We start from the raw sequence: 22,942 nt of genomic DNA, 5'->3' as shown, positions 1-22,942 counted from the left end.
AGTCAGTAAACTGACTTCGTAATCCATCACTGAATGTAGTTGACTGTAGTTGACTGTATTGAATTGAGTAAGGATGCATCTCTATTTCTTATGAACTCCACTTTTCATTTGCAGAGGAAGACTGCAATATTTCATCTTTCAAAAGTTACCGAAGAAATTCGGTCCAAAGTCTATTGAACCCTTGACCCTGTTGGCACCATAACCAGCACAATCAACTCCTGCTAGATCTGCAGAAGCAAAGCCACTCCAGCTAAAGTCCACTTGGAGGGATTTTCTTTGGACTTCAGGTTGAAGGTCCATACGTAGGTGGGTCCCCTCTGGCGGGTCTTATAGACAGGACACTGGTAAACATTCCTGCTGTCCTGTTTGTCCACAGGAATGGCCCTGATGAAGATGACCGGCACGGTCGGAGTGAGCTCTTTCAGGCGGGCTTCTACAATCATGCCAATCTGAAAGAGTAAGGACGTTTGGAGAAGACAGGAGAGGGAAGGGGGGAGGGGGGGAGGGGGGTGTGGGGGGATGACAAGCCAGTCAACCACAGACAGAGTAAGAAATGAGTTTGTCGTCCCGACTGTACTTGCCATTGAGGCAGTGTTTAATATTGTTCTTTGGTTGAAGAAAAAGTGGATGTTTGACTAATCTTTATTGGCACAAATAGAGTTAGGCATCCAGTTTGCATAAAACAATACTGTGGTCCCCTTGAAAAGTGGTGAAAGTCGGCTGAGTTTGAGTCGAAGTCAAGCTGCCCTGCCTAAGAACAGACACTCTATAAACACACTGAAACAGAGCGGTCTGTCTCATTAATTAATCCTCCAACACTTAGTGCCTGACAAACACAAGTTTCACCATGCATGCACAGTGACTCTCAGGAATGAATGTAAATCCGGATGACTTTGGAAAGCACAAAGGACAACGCCCTAATTGCCTCTACATTCACTACCAAACTTTAAAGAGCTCTTAAACACCACTAACTTTATGTCTGTTAGGGTAAATATAAATGAAGGGTATGTTGAAGCAGGCCGCGTGGGCTCACTATGGTTCATTGTGAATTAGATTAACACTGTTAATATGGTAACGGATCTATTTTTATTGTATAATCTCACAATATACTGAGAGAATAACAATTTATTACAAAGATAGATTATTTATCACGTTCATTGGTGTCATTTCATAAACACACAAGTGTCCCCTGTGTAATGTCTGCATTTCTACCATATCCATTCAGCACACAATGTGTGCTAGATACACATAAAGTATCTAGCTGGCTTTGGTGTGTGAAACCCCTCTGAATGCCAGCTTCAATAATATAGATGAGGAGGTTTATCATAAATCTGACTTTTATTGCTGCTCAGAGCTGTGTCCTGAACGAGTGCTGCTTCCTCTCCTTTTCACTCTCTGCAACTCTCCACAAGTGGCACAGAACTGGCCTTGGGGCTGAGAGGACGTGAAGAGAGAAGGAGAAGAGGCAGACTGGAGGAGTTGTCGGGAGACGCCATCTGTCCGCCTGTCTTTTCACCTGCCTCTCCAACGTTAATGAAGAAAAAAGGAGCCACTCCTCTAAAGTGTTCAAGTGCACACTCTGCACATTCCCTAATTAAGAAGTCTACAGGGATGCTCCTTGAAAGCTGGGTGCATATACAGTAGCTGTATGTATGTAGATAGATAGAGCCCTGGGAAGCTGCACTGCGTTCTGAGAGCTGAACGCATGCAGGATGCAAATTAGAAAATGAAGCCACAAAGGGAATGTGGAGGCCCCTCAGGGGTCAAATATCCAAGTTACTTTACTTGACTCAGTTTAAAGATGCATTTTGCTGTTAGCTCACCTCATGTTCATCTGTCATCCATCTTCGCAGAGTGTGTAAAGGAAGCTTTCTGTATAAGGTAAGTGTGCTGTTTTTTACTTTGATTCTTCACCTTCCCTAGAGACTAGACGTCACAATCAGCTGAACAAATCAATCAGTTAAAAACTCTGTACCTGTGTGTCCCAGCGTGCACCCTCCATGCACAGCCCGTGGACGTAGGCCCCTTCACGGGGCGGTAAAGAGAAGTCCTCGCGGTTTTTCTTGGTGACATCACACTGCAGACACATCCTGTCCAGAGGCCACTCGTTCCTGTCATTCAAACACAGGCTGTGTCACACCAAGTGGCTTCTATCACATCTACACCCTTGATGTCCTCATGTAAAACAACCCTACCTTCTAGCCGTAGCCTGCATGATGGCTGTGAGGAAAGACTGTGGGTTGAAGAAGCCAGCAAGCCACACCACAGAGGGTAAGACGAAGTCCGTTGACCAGGCCTCCAGCTCCTTGATCCGGGCCAGCAGGTCAATGAACCACAGGGCCAGGCCAGACATGGAGGGGTAAGCCCGCTTGGTCCAACTGTCCGGCACCATGTCCAGGAAGATAGCAACCTGAAGACTCTCCATGTCACTGGTCATGGTTAACTCTCCCTGAAGGGTTGGGGCCACAGGAAAGGGGGACATTCAACAACCATCCATTTTGCACTCTAACATCACTGTCCGAACAATAAAAAAGTTTATTGGTCCTATTTTTTATAGCTGAAAAGAAGAAAAACAAGATCAATCAGTGATGCTCCTTTAGGCCATGGTCACTCCAGAAAGTGATACAATGAATTCCATCCATGTGTCCTTGCGATAAAGACTGTTAGCAGCTTAGCAAAGTTGTGACTACCCGTACAGGGCCAATGGATGAGCTGCTCTAACTGGCGAGCTAACTGCTAGGCTAGGCAAGCCTAGCAGCCTGGAACAAGCAAGCACAAGGCTAAGCTAATGGTAACACAAGGCTAAGCTACAGTTCAAACTCTCCAGCATTTTGTTCCATCAAAGTGTCAACAAAGTTAAAAGATTTTCATGGATATAAACACTAACCAAACAAAATCCAGCATTTTATTAGCATTGGTGCTGAGCAATTAGGACCACACTGTTTAACATCCATTTAGCATCTAAAGGAATTCACCTTGACATACAGTATGAGCTATGTTTTTGTTCTTTTTATTTCTCATGGCTGATTGGCTAATTAGATATTGTGTCTATTTCCCTTGTATCTGGAAGTTGGGGGTGGCTGTGGCCCAGTGGATAGAGTGGGTTGTCCTTTAACCACAAGGTCTGTGGTTTGATTCCTGGTACATCTTGTTCACATCAAGTTCATTCAGAAACAAAATACCTTCCTCAATCTGTGTTGTTGTCTGTACTTCTGTTCCTGCCTAGAAGGCCAGCTCTGAAAATCTGAAAGGATTGCATGAGAGCTCTGGAGCACAATCGTATAGTTGTTGGACCCTGGTCTAAGCTGGCCAATGCCAGTCTGCATTTGAGGGTGGGACTTAGCACAGGGTCAATTGAGTGTACTGCAGCCCTCAGTTAATGGGAGCTTGGACTCCTAAGTTCAAGGACGTTGGAACTTGGAGTTGGAACTTGGAGTAGGCTACTCTGTAATGAGAGGCCTCATGTTTGTAGACTTTCTTGTTGTGTCATATAAAATAAGCACAACGTCCTTTTGGGTACATACATTTCATACATAAAAGGAGAGCACAGGACATGAAGAGTAAATTAAAGAGCTATGTGTTGTAGCAGGAAAACATTGTGTGGACATATACTTTATCACTATTATTTGAGTTTTCCAGTGTCGTTGCTGTACTTTAATGAACAGGCGGCTTGTGGATATAGGAAAAACTTGGCTTTTGCCTTTCACCATCTTTCTGGAAAATATCTATTTAGCAACTTATTAACAACTCTTCTCAGTGATGACCACGGACTGAATAGAAGAAGTGGACGTAGTCACCGTGACGTCACCCATTGGTTTGTGGTCTGCAGTTTTAAACTCTGAAGCTCAGCATTTTGGCCAACGCCATCTTGGATTTTGTCTGTCACCATCTTGGATTTTTGCAACCAGTGAACAGAAGTGACTATATTAGGACTGTGGAGGAGTGACGTAGAGACGCCGTATACGGCTCTTTTAGTGCTAGAGACTTGTCAATCACCGTGTAGCCCCGCCCTAAAGCATCCCCTGCTTTATGGTCTGTTTGACTCTAAATTGACCATAATTTACTAAATGAACATCATGCTGTATTGAAGAAGACTTGAAACTCATTTTCTCATTGACTTTAATACAACCAGAGGAGTTTCCCCCTGATGATCAGTAGAGAGAATACAAGTTTAAAGCACTTCCTCATTGGCTCCTTTTTTCAGAAGCAGCCTGGTGCTGACAGATGCTGCCTCTTTAATATAATTCGTCATTGGTTTGTAAATTTCATTTCAGGAAGGAACCAAAAGTGCAATGAGGTCACTTCCCGTTTGTCTTAACAGATACACATTGGAGGTGATACCACCAGCCACGTCAGGTGTGGAACGGGACCAAGCCCTACTGAAGTACACACAAACACTGAGACTAGGATGCCATGCCAGATAAGGAAACATGCTGTAAGATAGCCAAGACAAGAGTAATGACACAACACTGGTGTCCTTCACCCACTGATACTGGAGCTGATGTATTGCTGATGTATAGATACTCATATGTGACAGTCATAACAATTCTTCATGATGCTGATACGATTCTGTACATGTATCTACATCTGTTACAGTGAACCTTTCACCTTCACAACACCTGATCCTGATCTCATTACAGCTGCAGCATACTTTGACACCCTGTGGCACTATGAAGCTGCACCGTCTCACCAAGGCTAACATTCTGATAGCTCCTATTTATTACACTATGAAAACCAAATATGATTCCATTTGCTGGTACAATAGTCTACATGGCTTTTAAATCACTGAGCCGATTTATTGAGGCTTGTAGTGTCAGGAGATCGAAGCCTCATAACTCCTGACGAACGCTCTTACACATACCCCCCCTCCTCTCTCCGTTTGTTGTTAACACATGATTCAGTCAGGCCTGACACACAGAGCGCAGACCTCTCATTCCTCTCTGCTCCTGTGTAAGCCAAATCTCTGAGTCATTCTGACGACTGAGACTGACAAACAACGAGCAGAAGGTTTAATTATGCAGGAAAACTAATGCAGCAGTCAACCACAGCCGAGCCAGCGCAGTGTGAATCATAGGTGTTGAGGATAACTGAGGGTTTTGTGGTGGGCTTTGAGAGACAGGTCACTTGAAGTTCATTTGTTTTACATTACAAACATTTAGCTTCAGCACTATCCCTGCTGGGCCAGTGCTTCTCAAGAAGGGATCAGTGGAGTCCCAATCACATGAGAAACAAGCCCCATTCGGATGAGATTAACATTACAGGGGGAACTCAATATCAAATATTCACTGTGCTCATCTGTTCTTTAAATCAATTTCCAAGTGGCATTTTAACCATCGTGGAATTACGGCATACGGTCTGCAATAGAAGTGGACATTCAGCAGAACAAAGACAAAAGAGGAAGCCAGAAGCCTTCTGAAGGGGAGTGCAACATGCTCCTCCTCACACAATACACAATATCATTCAGTGGGACTTACACTTCTTGAGTATGTCATAACCTCTGATGCCCATTACAAATTAACATCCAGAAATCATAATCATAGAAAAAGATTTTCAAAACTTGCCTGAGAATCATCATGTTTTATCATTTCCTCACTATCAAAGTAATCCACTGATTGTTTTTAGTAGATCCGTGGGTACAATGCAAACAAGAAATAGTAATAAATTATTCAGCATACTTTCAATGGAGACAATTTTGCTAAAATGTTAACAAATATAGGCTAAGAATACGTGGTTCATCAGGCAATAAACATACAGCAGCACGTTTGATGAGCTTTAAAGGGCTTTGCTTCTTTCTGTCGTCATATTTGTTCAGAGGCCTATCTGTTGCTGTTTGCAAGTCAGCATCTAGCAGATTCCTTTGAAAATTGTTGACTTCATTTTCACAACAGAAGTCAAACTTCACAGTGTGCTGATGCAGAAAAAGAGAAAAAGGAAAAAAGAGCTCTTCCCACACAAAACAAAAGGTTGGTAATTGCGTCTGTAATGGCTGTGGTGAAGGTTTACACACATACCAGTTAGAGTCTCAAAGAACTTTAAGATCACACAACCTCTCCTAGATAGATAAATCCAATCCTTTCGTCTGACCTAGCAATGTAATAACGGTGCTACCCAGCATCCTCTGAGCATCGAGTATGAACCCTGACACCAAGTTCTTCTGAGACACAGTGGACATACAGACTGCTGCTTGAGTTCATGTCCAGACACCAACCAGAGCTCCTATGCTTGTCTAATAGACACCATAGTAGGATATAGTATCATAGTATTTGGCTGTGCAACCCTGCAGCCTTGTAACCTTGCACTAACTGAAACTAGTACTCCTTTTCAGTTTAGTTTTTTGTTTGCAGACCTGCACCATGGAAGCTCTTTATTCTATGGCGCCCCTCTGGGGTCACATGGTAGAAAATCACCCTTGATGTGGGAATCTGATTCTCAGTCTGTGGGCACAGATTCGTCGTGGTGCCCTTCTGACTGGGTCCTGGACATTTGTCCATAAAAAACACAGCCATACCTATAATAATAATAATAATAATAATAATAAAAATAATAATAATAATAATAGGCACCAACATCTAAACCAATACCATCCAGTGATTTAAGGCTCTCTATATCTATGTGTTGGTATCGTTAGAAAGATAAATCCATTTCTGTTAGATGAACACAGACGTCACTGGATCTCTTGAAACGGAACCTGTCGACTTAACTCTGATTTCTGTGTTTACGATGAGCTCTCGGAATAAAACAGACAAATAATTCCAACTGTGATACTTCCAGCACCCGAAACAGCCGATCTTACATCAGGTCAAATATGAACGTGTAAATATCTATTGAGCCTTAAAATGCATCAATATCATTTTACAGAAATTTCATTTGAACCTTTTTTCTGGCAAGTAAGAGCCATATATAACATAATAAATAAAGAATCCTAACTCTGTTAACATCTTGGTTGTAAAATGTGATCAAGTGTCACCGTGGTGAAAATCAAAGAGAAGCAACAATCGTTTGCAGTTCGATACTTTCTTCTTCTTCTTCTTCTTGTGAATCTGAAGGCACGGTTTGTTTCCTACCGTGTGAGCTAGAGCGGCTCCGTAACATTATAATGGTCTTAGAAATGTCTCCAAGGGTCGAATCTGATTGGTCAAGTCGATTCATGTCTTTTTTCTTGCTCATGGACCTTGATGTTTAAGTTTTATGTATCTATAGAAAAGTAGTAGTAACAGCATTTTTGGCTGAGATCCTCGATACTGTTGCTTCACTGATGCTACAGGATAATGGAGAGTGTGTGTGTGTGTGTGTGCGTGTGTGTGTGTGTGTGTGTGTGTAAGGCCCTGTGTGTAGTACTGAAACAGTTGTTATTCATAGACACAGAGACAAGCCTGCTTGCGTTTTCGTGGTTGTAAATTAAACTTTGGGTTTTAATTCCAAACTCAAATGTAGCTAATCCTGCAGGAACCGGTTCACATGACGCCGAACTAAATTGGAATTAATCAAATTTCCAAAACCAAATATCATGCAGTGAATCTGGGATTTAAATTCATTTTCAATTTTTGGTCACAACAGTTATTACAACACTGGTAATAATGTGCGAGTGCGTGAGCCAGTGTGCGTTTTGAGCAACAACAAAATGATGACCTGGTTGCTTCACAGCACAGCTGACCATCAACTATAGACCCAGTCTTCAAAAGACAAGTAAATGGTCAATTCTAGCCTTTCGACAACTCAAAGCACTTTAACACCATGTCATCATTCACCCATTCACACCCATTTACACACTGATGACAGGGCTACCATGCAAGGTGCCACCTGCTCATCAGGACTCTAACTAATCATTCATGCACTGCAAACACAGCTACAGGAGCAATTTGGGGTTAAGTGTTTTGCTCAAGGACACATGGACATGGACCAGCGGAACCAGGGATCGAACCGCCGATCCTTTGATTGAAGGACGACCCTGCTCTCATCTGAGTCACAAATGTAGCTCAGATCATTCTGCAGACTGTTACACTCAGATGTGCTCATCAAGAGCAGTAACCGGCACCTTTGATTGTTGGTATATAAATGGAATTGACCGTTTCTTGACACACACACTGGTTCATATGTAACATGCCAGTGATCAACGTGGGCATCAGAGATCTGCGTATGGCTGGCGGAGGATACAGAACAGTGAGTTTTGGAGTCGGCTTAACTCTTTATATTAAGGGGAACAAACAGGCATCTCTGATGATATGACCAAATATCAGATTTCATATATTAGGAGACGTGAACCCCTCGTGCCCCCGAGGCAATTTCATGCTTGAACAGAGCTAAAAGAGCGATTATTGGAAATAACATCTGCCCAGTGGCCAGCACGACTCCAGATGTTGCTGGATGTGTAAATAGGCAGCTGCCACTGAATGGCCATAAATGAAATGAACAACAAAAGGCATGAAATTAGTTTTACTCATTTGAGACTAATTATTAAGAGTTACTGAGATTAGTGAGGTTGAAGAACCTCACCATGACTTTGACTGTTAGAAACAGGCGTTGATAGTTTGCTAGTCCAAAAATGATGAACATGACAGCTTATGTATACTTTGATATTTTCACAGTGGTGGAAGAAATACTCAGAGCCTTTACTTAAGTAGAACAATGTAAAAACAATCCATTACAAATACAAGTCCTCCGTAAGTTCAAGCGCAGAAGTATTATCAGCTAATGTTCAACAGTGTGTGAGGAGCATTTTACTGTCATAGCTGCTGGAAACGGAACTAGTTTTACTGGATGTCCAGTTGGTATATTCCAGTGCTTATCTTGCTAGGGGTCAGGTCCCTCACAAAGGGTCACAAGAAAAATCAAAGGCGTCATGAGATGATGAACGGGGTCGGAACAAAGAAAAAACATAGTTATACTACATCCAATTGAATTCATTTTTACTTTCTCTGGTGGAGTAGTAGTGGACCCTCAGTCCCTCACCTTGAGTCCCAGGCTGAGCTCGCAGAGGGAGCGTCTGACCTCCTGTGTGAGGAGGTTCATGCGCTCACACTCCTGCAGCGCCACCACCTGGTAGGGAGTCCTCTCCTCTGCCTTTCCCAGCAGCTCGGCCATGTTGAACTCCTCCGGGAGCTTGTCCATGATCTCCTCCAGCACGGCACGCACCTGATGATGTATGAGTGAGTGAGTGAGTGTATTGTCAGTACAAAATGCAGTTTGGTCTATCCACAATTAAAGACACTGAGGAAAATACTGACGTAAAAGAGATCAGGGGTTATCTGTGTCAGATAAACTCAGTATAGTGCAAACGCTGACAGCCTAAGAAAGTGTTACAGTTTGAAACAGACAGGCCCATAAATATTCATGAAGGTATATTTTGCAAGGCAGCTCTTTGTTTTCAATAACAGTCTAATCCCTCCAGAAAATCAATGCTCACATCATATTTTTGAGGGTAAGTGCTGAGAGCTAATACCCGTGTCAACACTTTCCCAAGGCAACCAGCATTAGCGATCAGCGGATTAGGTGCCGAACAAAGGATATGAGGTCATCATATCTATGGATTTTTCAGTTGAAATATCTGGTCTGGCTTTGGCAGCTACTGAGCATGCTGAATACTAAGTGAACCTCATTGGTAAGCTGTGCATGGCTGTCATCGGTTAAGAGTATCCAGACTTCTGAGCCAGACACACAGACAGACAGACTGGAGCGCTGTGACTAAGCTTAGTAAATCAGGCTTATTTTCAGGAAGTCTGACCTAACCTACCACGGAAACGTATTGTACAAAACCTGTCTTGAGTAAGCCTAACTAACTCAACCAGGAACAAGTTTAAATCGGACTCACAGCTAATTAGTAGTATACCATAGTATGTTTGAAGAACTGATCACTCATGACTTTAAAACACAGTCGAAACTGTAACATTCACAGCCAGAGAGCTCATATTAAACATATAATATACATTCATCAAACAAGAAGTAAAGAATAAGAGAATCGAGCCTAACTCTCCGTAAGATCAGGTTGTTGCAGCGCTCAGCTTGTCATCATGACATCACAGGTTCAAGTCTGAAAAATGTATATGCAATATGTGTAAGCATGATCACTTTTTAGAAACGGTGTTACTTTGTTTGTACGAGTGACATTCCAGCCTCTATTTAGCTTCAGACTGGCTGTCTGCTCCTCTGGTATTTACTGTTAGACAGTTTCTCTCATTTTATTTCAGTGACTTTTAAAGAGAACTAACGGTGAAATTATTTCTTACAATAAAAAAATCAGCCTTTGTTTTACAAATGCAGTGCATTTAACAGTGTTGAGTGGATACTTGTGCAGGTTACGAGCTCAGATTGAACTGCAACCGGTCAAAATGTCATCCATTGGACTGATGTTGTCAGTGCAGCGGTATAGAGGACCTCTGGGGAGTGTTTCCGTCCGGTTGATTGTAGCATTGGTTAAGCCTGAGGTAGCTAGCATGACCAGGACCAGGCTAGTCTGGTGGGATACAAACAATAACTTAGGCCAGGCTTATTCAAACCTCCTTTATGAAACAGATGTTCCTGACAATAAGCCTGGCTTACAGAAGTAAACCTGGTCTGGGTAATCTTGCTGTATGAAGCAGCCCTCTGGTCAGGCTTAGCTTCACCTCACATTAACCAGTTACAGTCATTGGTCAGTTCCTCTTTACTGCTGCACACAGCTGGAGTATCAGAGGAACGGATGATTACCACTGTGACTAGAATGTGTGACCAAAGTGCAGCTTAACCTAAGGACATGCAACCTTATCACTAGTTATTTACACTGAACACAATGCAATCATTAGGATGTTGCAGAGTTGCGTACAGTAAGAACCACCTCAGCTTTAATGAGCTTTAAAGTAGCCATGCAGAGGAGAAATCTGTAACATAACTCACAATACGCTGATTGTTTAAAGTCACAGTAAATATAAATAACGATTTAACAAAGCGAACACTCAGACAACCACGACCCTTATTTGTGATATTAAAAAGAGACACTTGCTGAATGGAGGGAGTGCGCGAGGCTGCACTCTCTCTGACAGAATATTTGTTTTAGCTTTTACCCTCAAATAAGCTTCATTTCAGAGCAGCAGTGAACCAGAAAATGCCATCCCTGTAAAGATCACCCTGGGTGCTGTCAGAGGCCCCAAACAGTTGGTCTGCAATCTTCTTTTGGATTCAGTGTGCAGCAGCTACAGAGCATGTCACCTGTTGTCACCACGCATCTACCATGTGGTGCTCTCGCCCAGAGTTTAGTGAGACAGTGGGCTTTGTGGAAGCCTTCGGTTTACATACCCGGGTATCTGCCGTGTCTGAATGAGGGTTTGGCTTTTCAAGACTGAATGTCACATCAGAATTAGAACTTTAGTGAAAATGCCTCCAGCTTACTGACCTGCTGTGTTATGACAGTGAGTTTGTCAGAACACATGTAACACAAGTTTAAACCCCGACACCCCAAAGTTATAGAAGGTAGAAACATGTTCGACTGAATTTACAAAAGGACGCACAAGACATCTAGACGTCGTTATTGTTTTGTTTGGTAAATTAAATATAGAATTGTAACACATGTCATATTTGATAAATTTAATAAAAGTATGTGATATTTCACTTTCATCTTTAAGGGGCCTGTGGACAGTGAATCATGTGTTCTGATTCTGATCATATCTCTTATTGTTTATTTTCTGTGTCTTCATTCAGATGTGAGCTTGTACGTTTGCTAAAAAGAGTTGTGCTTTGTCTCGTAGTGTTGTTTCACTAATCGTCACGGTCTCTGAACATGTGAGACATGCTGGTTTTAAACTGCCTGTGGGAAGAATGAACCTATAAGAGTTTGTTGATTAATGGTTAAAGACTCTGGTCTCGCTGACCACTGCTCTTTGTTTTAGAACTTCATGTGAGATAACTTACTGACTCTTAATTCTCCTGCTCTTCGTTCTCTTTCCTCGTCTCTCCTCCGTGTGTGTACGTCTCACTCGAGTCAGGAAACGTGTCAGAATACACATGTTGTATTGGCTGAGCTGCAACATGTGAGATGGTTTATAACGCATGTAATTGGTCGGTGTGTATCCTGCACCGCTGAACGAGTGCTGCAAAGGCTGGAAAAGCTGCGCCGGTTAAAATAGAAGTGCTCCATCAGAATTTTATAATTCTCAATTATCTCTCAGTTTTAGGTCCTGGGTCCAGATACAAAGGCATCTAATATTGGTAGATTAACAAGATGGTGAATATTGTCATGTTGTTCCTTGGTTTGCTCGGCCTCACAGACTCTAAGTGACATCTTAATGTGTTCACAATCCCTTCTAGGGGAAATGTTTGGCTGTTCACATACTTTTGGACATGTAGTATACAGTAATACTGACCTTTTCCTCACGTGTGGTGCCATCACCCTCACCAACTCCTCCGTCCCTGGGCTGCATCTCCAGCACCGTGCGAAAGAGCTTCTCAGAGGTCTGTGTGAGGAAGCCGATCTCAGCATTGGGATGAAGGCCGTACAGGTAGGGCGACTCGGCAGGTAGTGTTTGGTCAATGTACTGGAACGGAAGAAATCCATGTGAGAACTGTGTAAAACGTTTGTGTCATCACAGATCTGAACCCATTTACCTCACAAGTTATGGAATTTTGCCCGAACCTCAAATGAAGGATTTTAAAGATTTTGGTTTTAACTTATCAATATAAAGTCTTTTCTTGAAAATAAAGACTTATAAATCCCTGTTTTTCACTTGAACAGGACAACATTTTAACATTTGGCCGAGAATATGTTCTATTAACAGCATAACGATTGGCAATTACTCCTGGAAAGAAGAGTGAAGCCTTTGTACTTCTCAGATGTTTCTTCTAATGTTCTGCTGACAAAGGACAAGAATGGAACCACATGAATGAGGACATATTTTTGGGTGAGATTCAAACACACAGGATCAATTGACAGACTGTTAATGACCATAAGAAGAAGGCATTTTCCATCTGCTGGTCCATAATGAACATCAATATGCTTTTAAGTTAGTGCAGATGAAAGTGGACGCTCAAGTGAAAAAGGCTCCTTTTTCAGGGGGACTAACATTATATAAAAAAGCTCTTCTAATCATAAAGTCCTGATGGAAAATATATTGGCCTTTATTACAGAAACACTTTGTAGTCAGCTTGTTTGATCTCCTCTGTATTTGCAGGTTAACTTTTGCTGATTGCATACACCTGTATGTTGTTGAAAGAGGATTCAAACTGCTGAGTCACCTTCCTACTCTGTGCCTCTCCCACAACCCTCCCCTCATAAATATACTGGAAGTTTGCTCAGATGGTTTTGAGGGAGGCGGCGGCCTAGCAGACCCCCGGGGACCCACAGGCCTCTACAACCCTGTTCTTAGGCCAAATCTCAACCAGCGTGCACTCGGCCCAACTGTGTTGTGACAGTCAATGTAAAAGGCTCCAGTCCTTTCCACATTACATTACATTACATTACAGTCATTTAGCAGACGCTTTTATCCAAAGCGACTTACAATAAGTGTATTCAACATCGGTATTCAAGAGAACTACTAGTCACCAGAAGTCATAAGTGCATCTCCTTTGTTAAACAAGTATCTAAGAGCATAAACCAGAGCATACGTACAGTGCAGAAACAAACAAATACAATAAGTGCAACGAGCTAACACGCAATACAATAAGTGCAACGAACTAATACGATTACAATAAGTGCAATAAGCTAATACGAATAAAATAAGTGCTAAGTGGAAGGCTCAGGGTAGTTCTTCTTGAAGAGGTGAGTTTTCAGCCTGCGCCGAAAGATGGGCAGTGACTCCGCTGTCCTAACGTCAGTGGGGAGTTCATTCCACCATTGTGGGGCCAGGACAGAAAACAGCCGTGACCGGGTAGATCGGCCGCAGGGACCTCTGAGCGACGGGGGAACCAATCGCCCTGATGCAGCAGAGCGAAGTGGTCGGGCGGGGGTGTAGGGCTTGACCATGGCCTGGAGATAGGAAGGAGCTGTTCCTTTCACTGCCCTGTAGGCTAGCACCAGAGTCTTAAACTGGATTCGAGCTCTTACAGGGAGCCAGTGTAGAGCACGGAGAAGGGAAGTTGTGTGGGAGAACTTGGGGCGATCGAACACCAGGCGAGCTGCAGCTTTCTGGACAAGCTCCAGCGGTCTGATGGCCGAGGCCGGGGCTCCGGCAAGTAGAGAGTTGCAGTAGTCCAGGCGGGAGATGACAAGAGCCTGGATGAGCACCTGCGCCGTCTCATCAGTGAGGAAGGGGCGAATCCTCCTGATGTTGTAGAGCAGGAATCTGCAGGAGCGTGTAACTGATGAGATGTTTGCTGAGAACGACAGTTGGTCATCCAGGGTCACACCCAGGTTCCTCGCAGTCCGAGTTGGCGTCACCACGATATCGTCCATGGTGATGGACAGGTCTCGGTGCGGGCAACCCTTTCCCGGGAGGAACAGTAGCTCGGTTTTGTCCAGGTTGAGCTTGTGGTGGTGTGTCGTCATCCACTTTGAGATGTCAGCAAAGCACACAGCTATGCGTACCTCTACTTGAGTGTCACCAGGAGGAAATGACAAGACCAGCTGGGTGTCATCGGCATAACAATGGTAAGAGAAGTCATGTGAGCGAATAACAGAACCCAGAGACGTTGTGTAGAGCGAGAAGAGAAGGGGGCCCAGGACTGAACCTTGTGGAACCCCCGTAGTCAGCAAGCGTGGTTCCGACACGGCCCCCCTCCATGTCACCTGGTAGGATCGACCTGTCAGGTAGGATGCAAATAGGGAGAGTGCAGAGCCTGAGACGCCCATCCCCTTGAGGGTGGAGAGGACGATCTGGTGGTTCACAGTGTCAAACGCTGCAGATAGGTCCAGGAGAATCAGGACAGAGGAGAGAGAGTTAGCTCTTGCGGCGTGAAGGGTCTCCGTCACCGCAAGGAGGGCTGTCTGTGTCGAGTGACCCACTTTGAACCTGGACTGGTGGGGGTCCAAGAGGCTGTTCTGATGGAGATAGGAAGACAGTTGGTTGAAGACAGCACGTTCAAGTGTTTTGGATAGAAAGGGTAGAAGAGAAACCGGTCTGAAGTTCTTGACGTCAGACGGGTCAAGTGATGGTTTCTTCAGAAGGGGAGTGACTCTGGCAGTCTTGAAAGCTGTGGGAAAGCATCCTGAAACAAGAGATGTGTTGATGAGGTGGGTGAGGAAAGGAAGGAGTTCAGTCGCAATAGACTGAAGAAGAGGGGAGGGGATCGGATCAAGAGAGATGGTGAGGCGGTTAGATGTAACATGTTTGAGGACCTCGTTAGGAGAGAGGGGAGCAAGATAGGCTAAGCTGGGGCATGGAGAGGGGAGGGAGACCGTTGGGGGAAGAGCTGAACAGGGTAGAGAGGGAGAGGGTGGACAGGGACAGGGGAGTGGAGAGAAGGAGGATCTGATATAGTTTACCTTCTTGTCAAAGAAGTTGGCGAAATCGTCATGGCGGAGGGACGAAGTAGGTGGAGGGGGTGGGGTTGGAGGAGTGAAGAGAACGTTTCGAAGAGTTTTTTAGGATTGGAAGCAGAGGTTAGGATTTTAGAAAGCAGAAAGCAGCTTTGGCAGTAGATAGAGAGGAAGAGAAAGTGGAAAGAAGAGATTGGAAGTTAAGAAGGTCCTCCGGCAGTTTGCCTTTTCTCCATTTACGCTCAGCCTGAATGTGCTGTGTTCATTCTAAGCTTTTACATGTTTAACTACCAGGGCAGCTCCTGGATTCTGCCTCCACCCAGACACACCAGAGATGCATTTGTGCATCTTCACTACATAGCTGGTGACATAGTGACTGAACCCAGGATCCCAGGAATCACGTCTCTATTGGAGGATTTGACCTTTGACCTTCAAATTCCTGCATTCTATGGCAATGTTTTGTAATGTATAAAGCCACGATAGACTACAAGACATTGTCATTCCTGTCACTAACTTTTTCAGGAGATTTTCAATATTATGGTATATAAATGGTCATCAAGGGGTAGCTCAGTTGTCATGGAGATGGCTCCAGATCTGAAGTACAGATTATTCACAGTAACTACAGTTAGCATTGCTTCTTGTTTGGCAGAGTAGGGTTATAGAAAATGTCATTAAAGCAACACAACTAATATGATAACTTCCTCCAATTTAAAGTTGACTCTGTTCACACAAAGCGCTGTAAATCTGCATGTCAAGTTTAGCTTTAGGCAAATGCACAGCTAGGTAGTATTGATGACACTGAAAAGAATGGATTTGGTCTTGTATGTTCTTCCTGTCTTTATTCATCCAAGGATGTTATGCTCAGAGGAATCGGGGACTAGTGCGGTGCAGGTAGTGTGCACTGGGTTCATCAGAGTGATGCAAACAGCTGACAGGTGTGGCTCTAGACAGCGTTTATAAGAGAAGTGAGATGCAGCTTAAACATTAAAGTGGGACTGCTGTTGTTTGTCCTAAGGCCCGCTGGGATAGGCTCGCCCACCCACTACAGGGGTACATAGCTGATGGCAACATTTTGTGGTGCGTCTATATCAGTGTTTCTCAACTTTTTCTGAGCCGCGGCACACCAACAACCAAACACGTTACAAAATGACACCTTTTATCATAATACAGCATCTATGCCATGGTGTCAAACTCAATCCCAGAGAGGGACTAAACTAACAATAGGACTTCGTTGAGGGCCAAATAGAGTCACCATTTAATAAACAGGATAGAAGGGATATTGGACAAAGTGCAAAAAGAATACATGTTTAGGTAGCTACATTATTTTATGCAAACGTACCAGAGCCAGATGTTTGGCATCTTCTCTTGGCTGCAGTTCATTAATATCTGGGGTTAGGTTCTGTGGAAACCCTCAATGTGGAGTGAAGGTGTGCATCAGTGAGACGACTCCTGTGGGTTTTTGTTCATCTTCATCACAGAGAAAAGCTGCTCACACAGGTATGTGTCATTGAGTGTCATTATACTGGAGGTCTATCAGCTCCATGTGGATGTGCACAGGTGCTCTTTCCACTTCAACTGCAAAGGGATTGGTGAACAGCTGAAATTTAAATTCCTGAGCTGCAAAGTCGGCAAATTGCCGAGTGAACTCTGTGCCAAGTGTGAGACCAGTAATCAGCAAAATGCGCAGTCGTGAACACAGCGGTGGAGACTTTTACTGCATCACACGTCTGTGATCACACGTCCCTGAAGCTGGAGGTTTAGCGCAGTGAGACGCTTCGTCATGTTGCACATAAAGCCAGCTCACATCGACGCGTTTCGTCCCGGAGCTCTGTGGTGTGGCGGCCAGTTATGATAAAGACAATTTAATGACAAGTGTCTAAATGTGTTGATCCTTGCGAGGCTTTTCATCTGGGTTATTTTGTCCAGGACCCAGTTCAGAGTCTGTATTTTTCCTTTTCAAACATTTCTCCATCGCTGTTCGTCTTGTCACCACAACCTCTCCCGCACGTTATTTAATTCTACTGTTTTAAATTAACAAAGTCATTATTGCGCTACCTACTGCCCCCCACTGGCATGGAAGAGTATTATTACTTAGCCAGCTACTATATTGCAGCTCAGACGCTCAACGATGGCAAAGTATTTGCAACAACTAAATAATATTTTTTTGGACACATTAAGTGAAATTGGACATTTTCCCACGGCACACCTGACGATCTCTCACGGCACAGGGGTTGAAAATCACTGGTCTATATGAATATATGTGTTGTGTTGTGGGTTCTACTTGATTTTCAGAGTCAGAGCTCAGAGCGGACTCCGCTGCCTCTCAGCTGCTGCTCTGCGGACAGAACCCCAGGGGGGAAGCACTTTACTCACTTTCACTGTTCTGGACGGTCTGTTTGGTAACTAACAGCTAACTGAACGACACACTGCAGCTGCTCTGTGGAAAGTTATTTCATGTCTTTTTATTGGGCATCAACCTTACTTTTCCACACATATTGTCAAATGAAACACTCAAGTTGCACTTCTGTGAGACAAAGCTGAGACGCACACCTGCACAGAGCCGGTGCAGACATCTGCATATATCAAGATGGGAGCTTATCTGTTGTGTGAGACGAGAGAGCGAAAAACACATCGAATACGCTTGCAGTCAAGCTGAAACCAATACAGCTGTAGTGGTTGCAGACTCACCTGGTAAAGATCTGCACTCTGCTTGTTTTAAATTTGAATTTACTTTTCATGTAATCGAAAGGCTATGAATTGGTCTGAGTCTGCCTCACCTGGTGGTAGCCGTTGTAGTCCATGTTTCCAGGTAAGGGGAAGCCAGGTGCTAGGTGCAGCTCTCCCTCCATCATCTCGGGCTTGATCAATTCCTCAAGGTAGGTCCGACACAGACGGCGGTCCCAGTCGTCCGTGATGTGACCACCATACATGATCTCGCCGAACAAGTAGCGCAGATCATCATATGGCACCTGGTAATTAGAGAGGGGGGGTTGCTGCTTTGCTAGAGAGTGGCTTGTGCTGTTTAGATTTCCATTTAAGATTACAAATAGGGGTCTTTGTAATCTATTGCCAAGGAATAAAAGAAAAACAGAAACATCTACCTTAGGATTGGCCTCCAAGTAGTTGTAGAGGACATTGACAGAAATGGTGAGGTCTCCAGTGTTAAAAGGGTAAGATCTGTTCCAGCCCTGAGGACCAAACTTCCTCCTCTCTGCCACCACAGCATGGAAGTAGCACAGGGCGAACAAAATGCTCTTAAACTCATTCTCCCGCGCACACATCTCCAGCATGTCCTGGAACACAAAAACAAAGAGCATCCTAAACTGTACGGCTGCATTAACTGAGCCGCCGTGGCATGTTACAGGTAGAAAGTAGTGGCAGGCAGCCCTGTAATCGTTTGTATTTCGTCAAATCCCCAGTGTTTCCCCACACTGACAGACAGACAATGAGATGACTCGATGGCTATAAACTATGAGATTCCCTTTTAATTGTCACAAGTTGTCACGCGCTTTCAGCCCCAACCGTCTCCTGGGCTCATTATTCCAGACAAGCAAAATAAAATAATGGATGTAAATGGCACTGTAATCTCTGGGGGAGAGACGGTTAAATAAGAATGCCAAAAACCCCTGTGGAAATAGAAAGGCTAAATTCTCTTTATTCCAGCATGTCATGGTGAAGACCCTCTCAGTGCCCTGGGGGAGCTGACTCCTATGATGCACACGCACGTGCACACAAGTACAGTGAAGACTGACTACCGCTCTCACACACACACACACACTTAGTTAATATTCTGCTCAATACTCCTCTGCTCAACCCAGCTGAAAGAGATGCATAGCCTCCCTATTCATGACCTGTGGACTGGAGAGGAAAGGCATCCAGTGAGACTGCAGACAGGAGGACACACACACAGGCATGCACATATGCTGAAAAACACACCTCAATATCTCTGAACTGACAGAGGTGAAAGATTAGCATCAGGATATGCATGAGTCTGAATTACCAGAAGATATTATATGATAAACTGAACAATCAGTTTCAGCAAACAGGGAATTGAAAATCCTTTACAGCTTATTTCACATAGCTATTGTACAAATGTTGTCTCAGTAAAAACCTAAACCATTGTCCCAGACTTTAACTGTAGCCCTCCCAGACTCGTAGATCAGCAGCAGAAAAGTGAAAAGTCATTTCTCTGGCTTAGTGCTGGCTTTAGCCACGCGGGTGGGCTATTACAGAGAGGTAGCCTAACATTGATTAGCTTTCACTGAGTACTGTCACAACCCGGCTCTTAGGCCATGACAAATATGGACGAGACACAAGAGATGGTGGTAAAGTAAAGTATTTATTTTAACTAAATAAAGAAGTAATTACCTTTGTGAAGTGTGTCAGTCAATAACATCAGTAATGTGAATGCGTGTGTGATGAAGTGACCACAACCAAAATATAACCGGCAGCTACTGGCAGAGCTCACTTCACGTCAGCCGGAGAAAGACCCGGGCAGAGCAACACTGGAGCAGGGCTTTATGCTGCAGGACCAGGTGCTCTGCATCAGGCAACCAGCCACGACTGCTGTTAGAGGCCGGGCCGTCACAGTACACATGACTTGAATATTGCTCCGTACTTACCTCAATGGAACTCGCTGTGGGTCCGCATAAGGCAGGGCTCACAAGCACGTAGCGCTTATCAGGCAGATAGACATCACAAAACTAAGGATCGTGGAAATGGACCGGGAGGAAGCTGAGCACTCAGGTAATGGTGCAGAGGAAGATGCATAGGCAGCAAAGCACTGAGGTAATTGTAGGGCTTAGATGGAGAGGAGAACTGATTAGGTGGAGAAAAGGGAGAGGCCACTGCAGCGCACTGATCCATTCTAAATGTAGAGGCTGTAGAATGGCCAGGAGCACATTGTCTGGAGTCTCGCCAATAACAAACACAAAAAGTGTCCGACAGACTTTGTTGTGATCTCAGTCCTCATGTAACGTATCAATACCTCCCTGCAGAATGTAACACACACAGGTTTGATGACCTTCACATCTGTCCTCCGTGGGTCAGAGGCAATTCCACAGTGAGTGAAAGGTGACTCCCCCCATCTGCTCGCTCCTACATTTCTGCAAATTGGCAACTTGATGAGAATCTGGAGTGAAAATTGCCACATGTTGCATCAGCTGCCACTCATGGCAAACATGAAAATAAGTTCTTCAAGTATCTGTAGCCCTTTCATTCTAAAGATTCATGAAATGGGTACTTTAAGTGCTAATGGAATCACTTCTTAGAAAACAATGCATCTTCAGTTGTGACCTTGTGCTACTCTAGTGGGTGTAACTTAAGAGTCCAATTAATAAAATGATCACTGATTTTGAAAATATCCTTCCACAGAGGTCTATCAAATCAAACTGGTTTATGACTAAGACTGAACAGATTTCAAAAGGAAATGGTCATGTTCAGGAAGTAATGATATCTGTTGATGGGACCTTTACAATCAAAAAGCCACGTTCAGAGTGCTATTTAAATACATACTTCATATAATTTAGAATTGGAATGTAATTCCGAATGACTTGTTGGCAGCACATTAAAGTTGTATCTGTCTGAGGTGAGGCTAGTTTTAAAGCTGCTTTAATAGATTTTCTGGGCCAGTTGGTAAATGGTTCTAGTTATTTACTTTATCATTATCAGATGACATCCAGGAGTGACATCCAACCTCGAGGTGTATTACCTGTGTGAAGTTGTCCAGAGCCTTGTGTAGGTTGGCGTGCATACCAGTAGGCGGTTCATTGGTGATCTTGATGGAGTTCTCCAGAATGCCCTGTGGGATGATGTGGCCCTCGGGGGTGGAGGAGGGCTCTGCACTGACAAACACCCTGAAGTTATTGTGGCTTCCTTCTGCGTGCTGCTCCAGATGTTTCTCTAAAGAACCCAGCCAGCGAGCCACCAAGTGGATATTCTACAGGAAACAGGATCAGCAAGTAAAGGGTTAAGAAGGAAAATGGTATGTTATCAGTAGGCGACAGGCTAGTTGTGAGGCAAAATGAATTCTCCTCTGAGAGGATAGAGAGGCTAATCTACCAGTGGTGGGCCGTCAGGGCCAGCTAAGCCTTCTCTGCTGGCCTAGACAGAATCACAAAGTTATAACTATTTTATAATTTAATAATTTTTCACAAATACACTACATGTATTATCATTTTTTTCCCATTATCTTATTTTCTCAAACAAAAATAAGACAAACAAAGAAAGGAGGATGGAGTTTTTCTTTAAGTGAACAGCATTCGGTAAGTGACAAACTGCGTTTGTTTTTTACATCTGCAGTAACGTTACTACTGTTCATTTGTCTATCGTGTCGTTATGAGTAATATTTGAATAGCTCGTGCTCTTGTGTGGTGGAATGCGTGGATCCGCTGCAGGTCTGCTGGATTGATGTGTCATGCTTTGTTGTCATATAAATATATGTGACTGGTTCTTATGACTTCATTGTTGTCATTGTGTTAATTACGTTGACTTTGACTATGCATTGTCCGTTAATGAGGTTTTTAGGAGGTGATTCAACTGTAGTAGGACAGCACAGAAGGCCCAGGTATGAAATGCACGACCCGCCCGCCATAGTAATCAACACCCAGATAATGTTTTCTGTTGGATATCTGTGAAAGTCTGGGCTTTAATGGATAACACATAATATCTTAATACGGTACTTGATGCTGGAATTGGCCATATAATTTATGTTTGTAATGACAACTAGAAAAAAGGAGCAATTAAAATGTTGCATATTCTCCTCTCTTCACTGTGACTTTGATGTGGCACCAAATTAAATGGTACATAGCACTTGAAACCCATTTCTAGGTTGCTGACATTAAGCGTCTCCGGTGTAACTTCAGCCTGACTTTTCTGCACATTCATCTCTCAGTGCAGTGCGGGCAGTGGAGCTGACTTGTACTATCACACAAGCATGGATGAGCTCAATTTTCCATCTCAACTGTCCTGACACTTACAGGATATCCTGTGAATGATAAGGAGTCAGCCAACCCCCCCACATCTCACCATGCAGCACTGCCCATTCCCTAAATCTAATTACAGCACTAATAACTCCAGTCATTAATTCATAAGCCTCTTTACTTTCTCATTTCCCTTTGCTCTCCATATTTAATCTTTAAGCTAGCCTTCTTTCCAAGCGACGGGACATGTCAGGGAGAGGAACGTCAATTTTTAGGAGAGTCGTTGAAAAAAAAAAAAAAAAAAAAAAAGATAAAAGTTTTACACTCTGTGAGAGACGTCCGGGAGGAGCTCGAAGCTGAGAAGGTGATAAGTTAGTTTGCCTCTTAATGCCTTAGAGAATAATGAATGGTATACAAATTAAAAGTCTCAATTCAAGTGCTTTTTCATCAAGTCAATACAAGCCTTCCTCTTGGCATGTAAATAGTTTGGCAATAAAGAGAGCCAGCAGAGGAAGTCAGACTGCCTCAGAACTTGTCACTGTAATGAAACCATTCATCCTGTGGCTGCAGGGGGAGAAGAGGGGGAGGAATGGAGAGAGAGCGAGAGAGAGACAGACCAGCAGGCCCACAAACAAACAAACAA

At 43.7% G+C, this 22,942-nt stretch overlaps 1 protein-coding gene across 1 annotated transcript in view; it reads right to left on the bottom strand.

Moving 5' to 3' along the window:
• Nucleotides 1-221: 221 nt before the first annotated feature.
• Nucleotides 222-22,942, bottom strand: part of dnah9 (dynein, axonemal, heavy chain 9) — a gene marked incomplete at both ends in the record, with an annotated part of 139,598 nt that continues 116,877 nt past the window's right edge. The window contains 8 exons of the mRNA XM_079182856.1: nt 222-449; nt 1,976-2,111; nt 2,196-2,449; nt 8,950-9,132; nt 12,333-12,503; nt 18,157-18,348; nt 18,481-18,672; nt 21,090-21,317. Coding sequence (XP_079038982.1) covers nt 222-449; nt 1,976-2,111; nt 2,196-2,449; nt 8,950-9,132; nt 12,333-12,503; nt 18,157-18,348; nt 18,481-18,672; nt 21,090-21,317 — 1,584 coding nt within the window. The remainder of the gene's footprint in view (nt 450-1,975; nt 2,112-2,195; nt 2,450-8,949; nt 9,133-12,332; nt 12,504-18,156; nt 18,349-18,480; nt 18,673-21,089; nt 21,318-22,942) is intronic.

Source organism: Pholis gunnellus (genome assembly GCF_910591455.1).
Source record: "Pholis gunnellus genome assembly, chromosome: 21".
NCBI lineage: Eukaryota > Metazoa > Chordata > Actinopteri > Perciformes > Pholidae > Pholis > Pholis gunnellus.
Note: the sequence above shows the minus strand (reverse complement) of the source record. Positions and strands in the feature narration are given on the sequence as shown.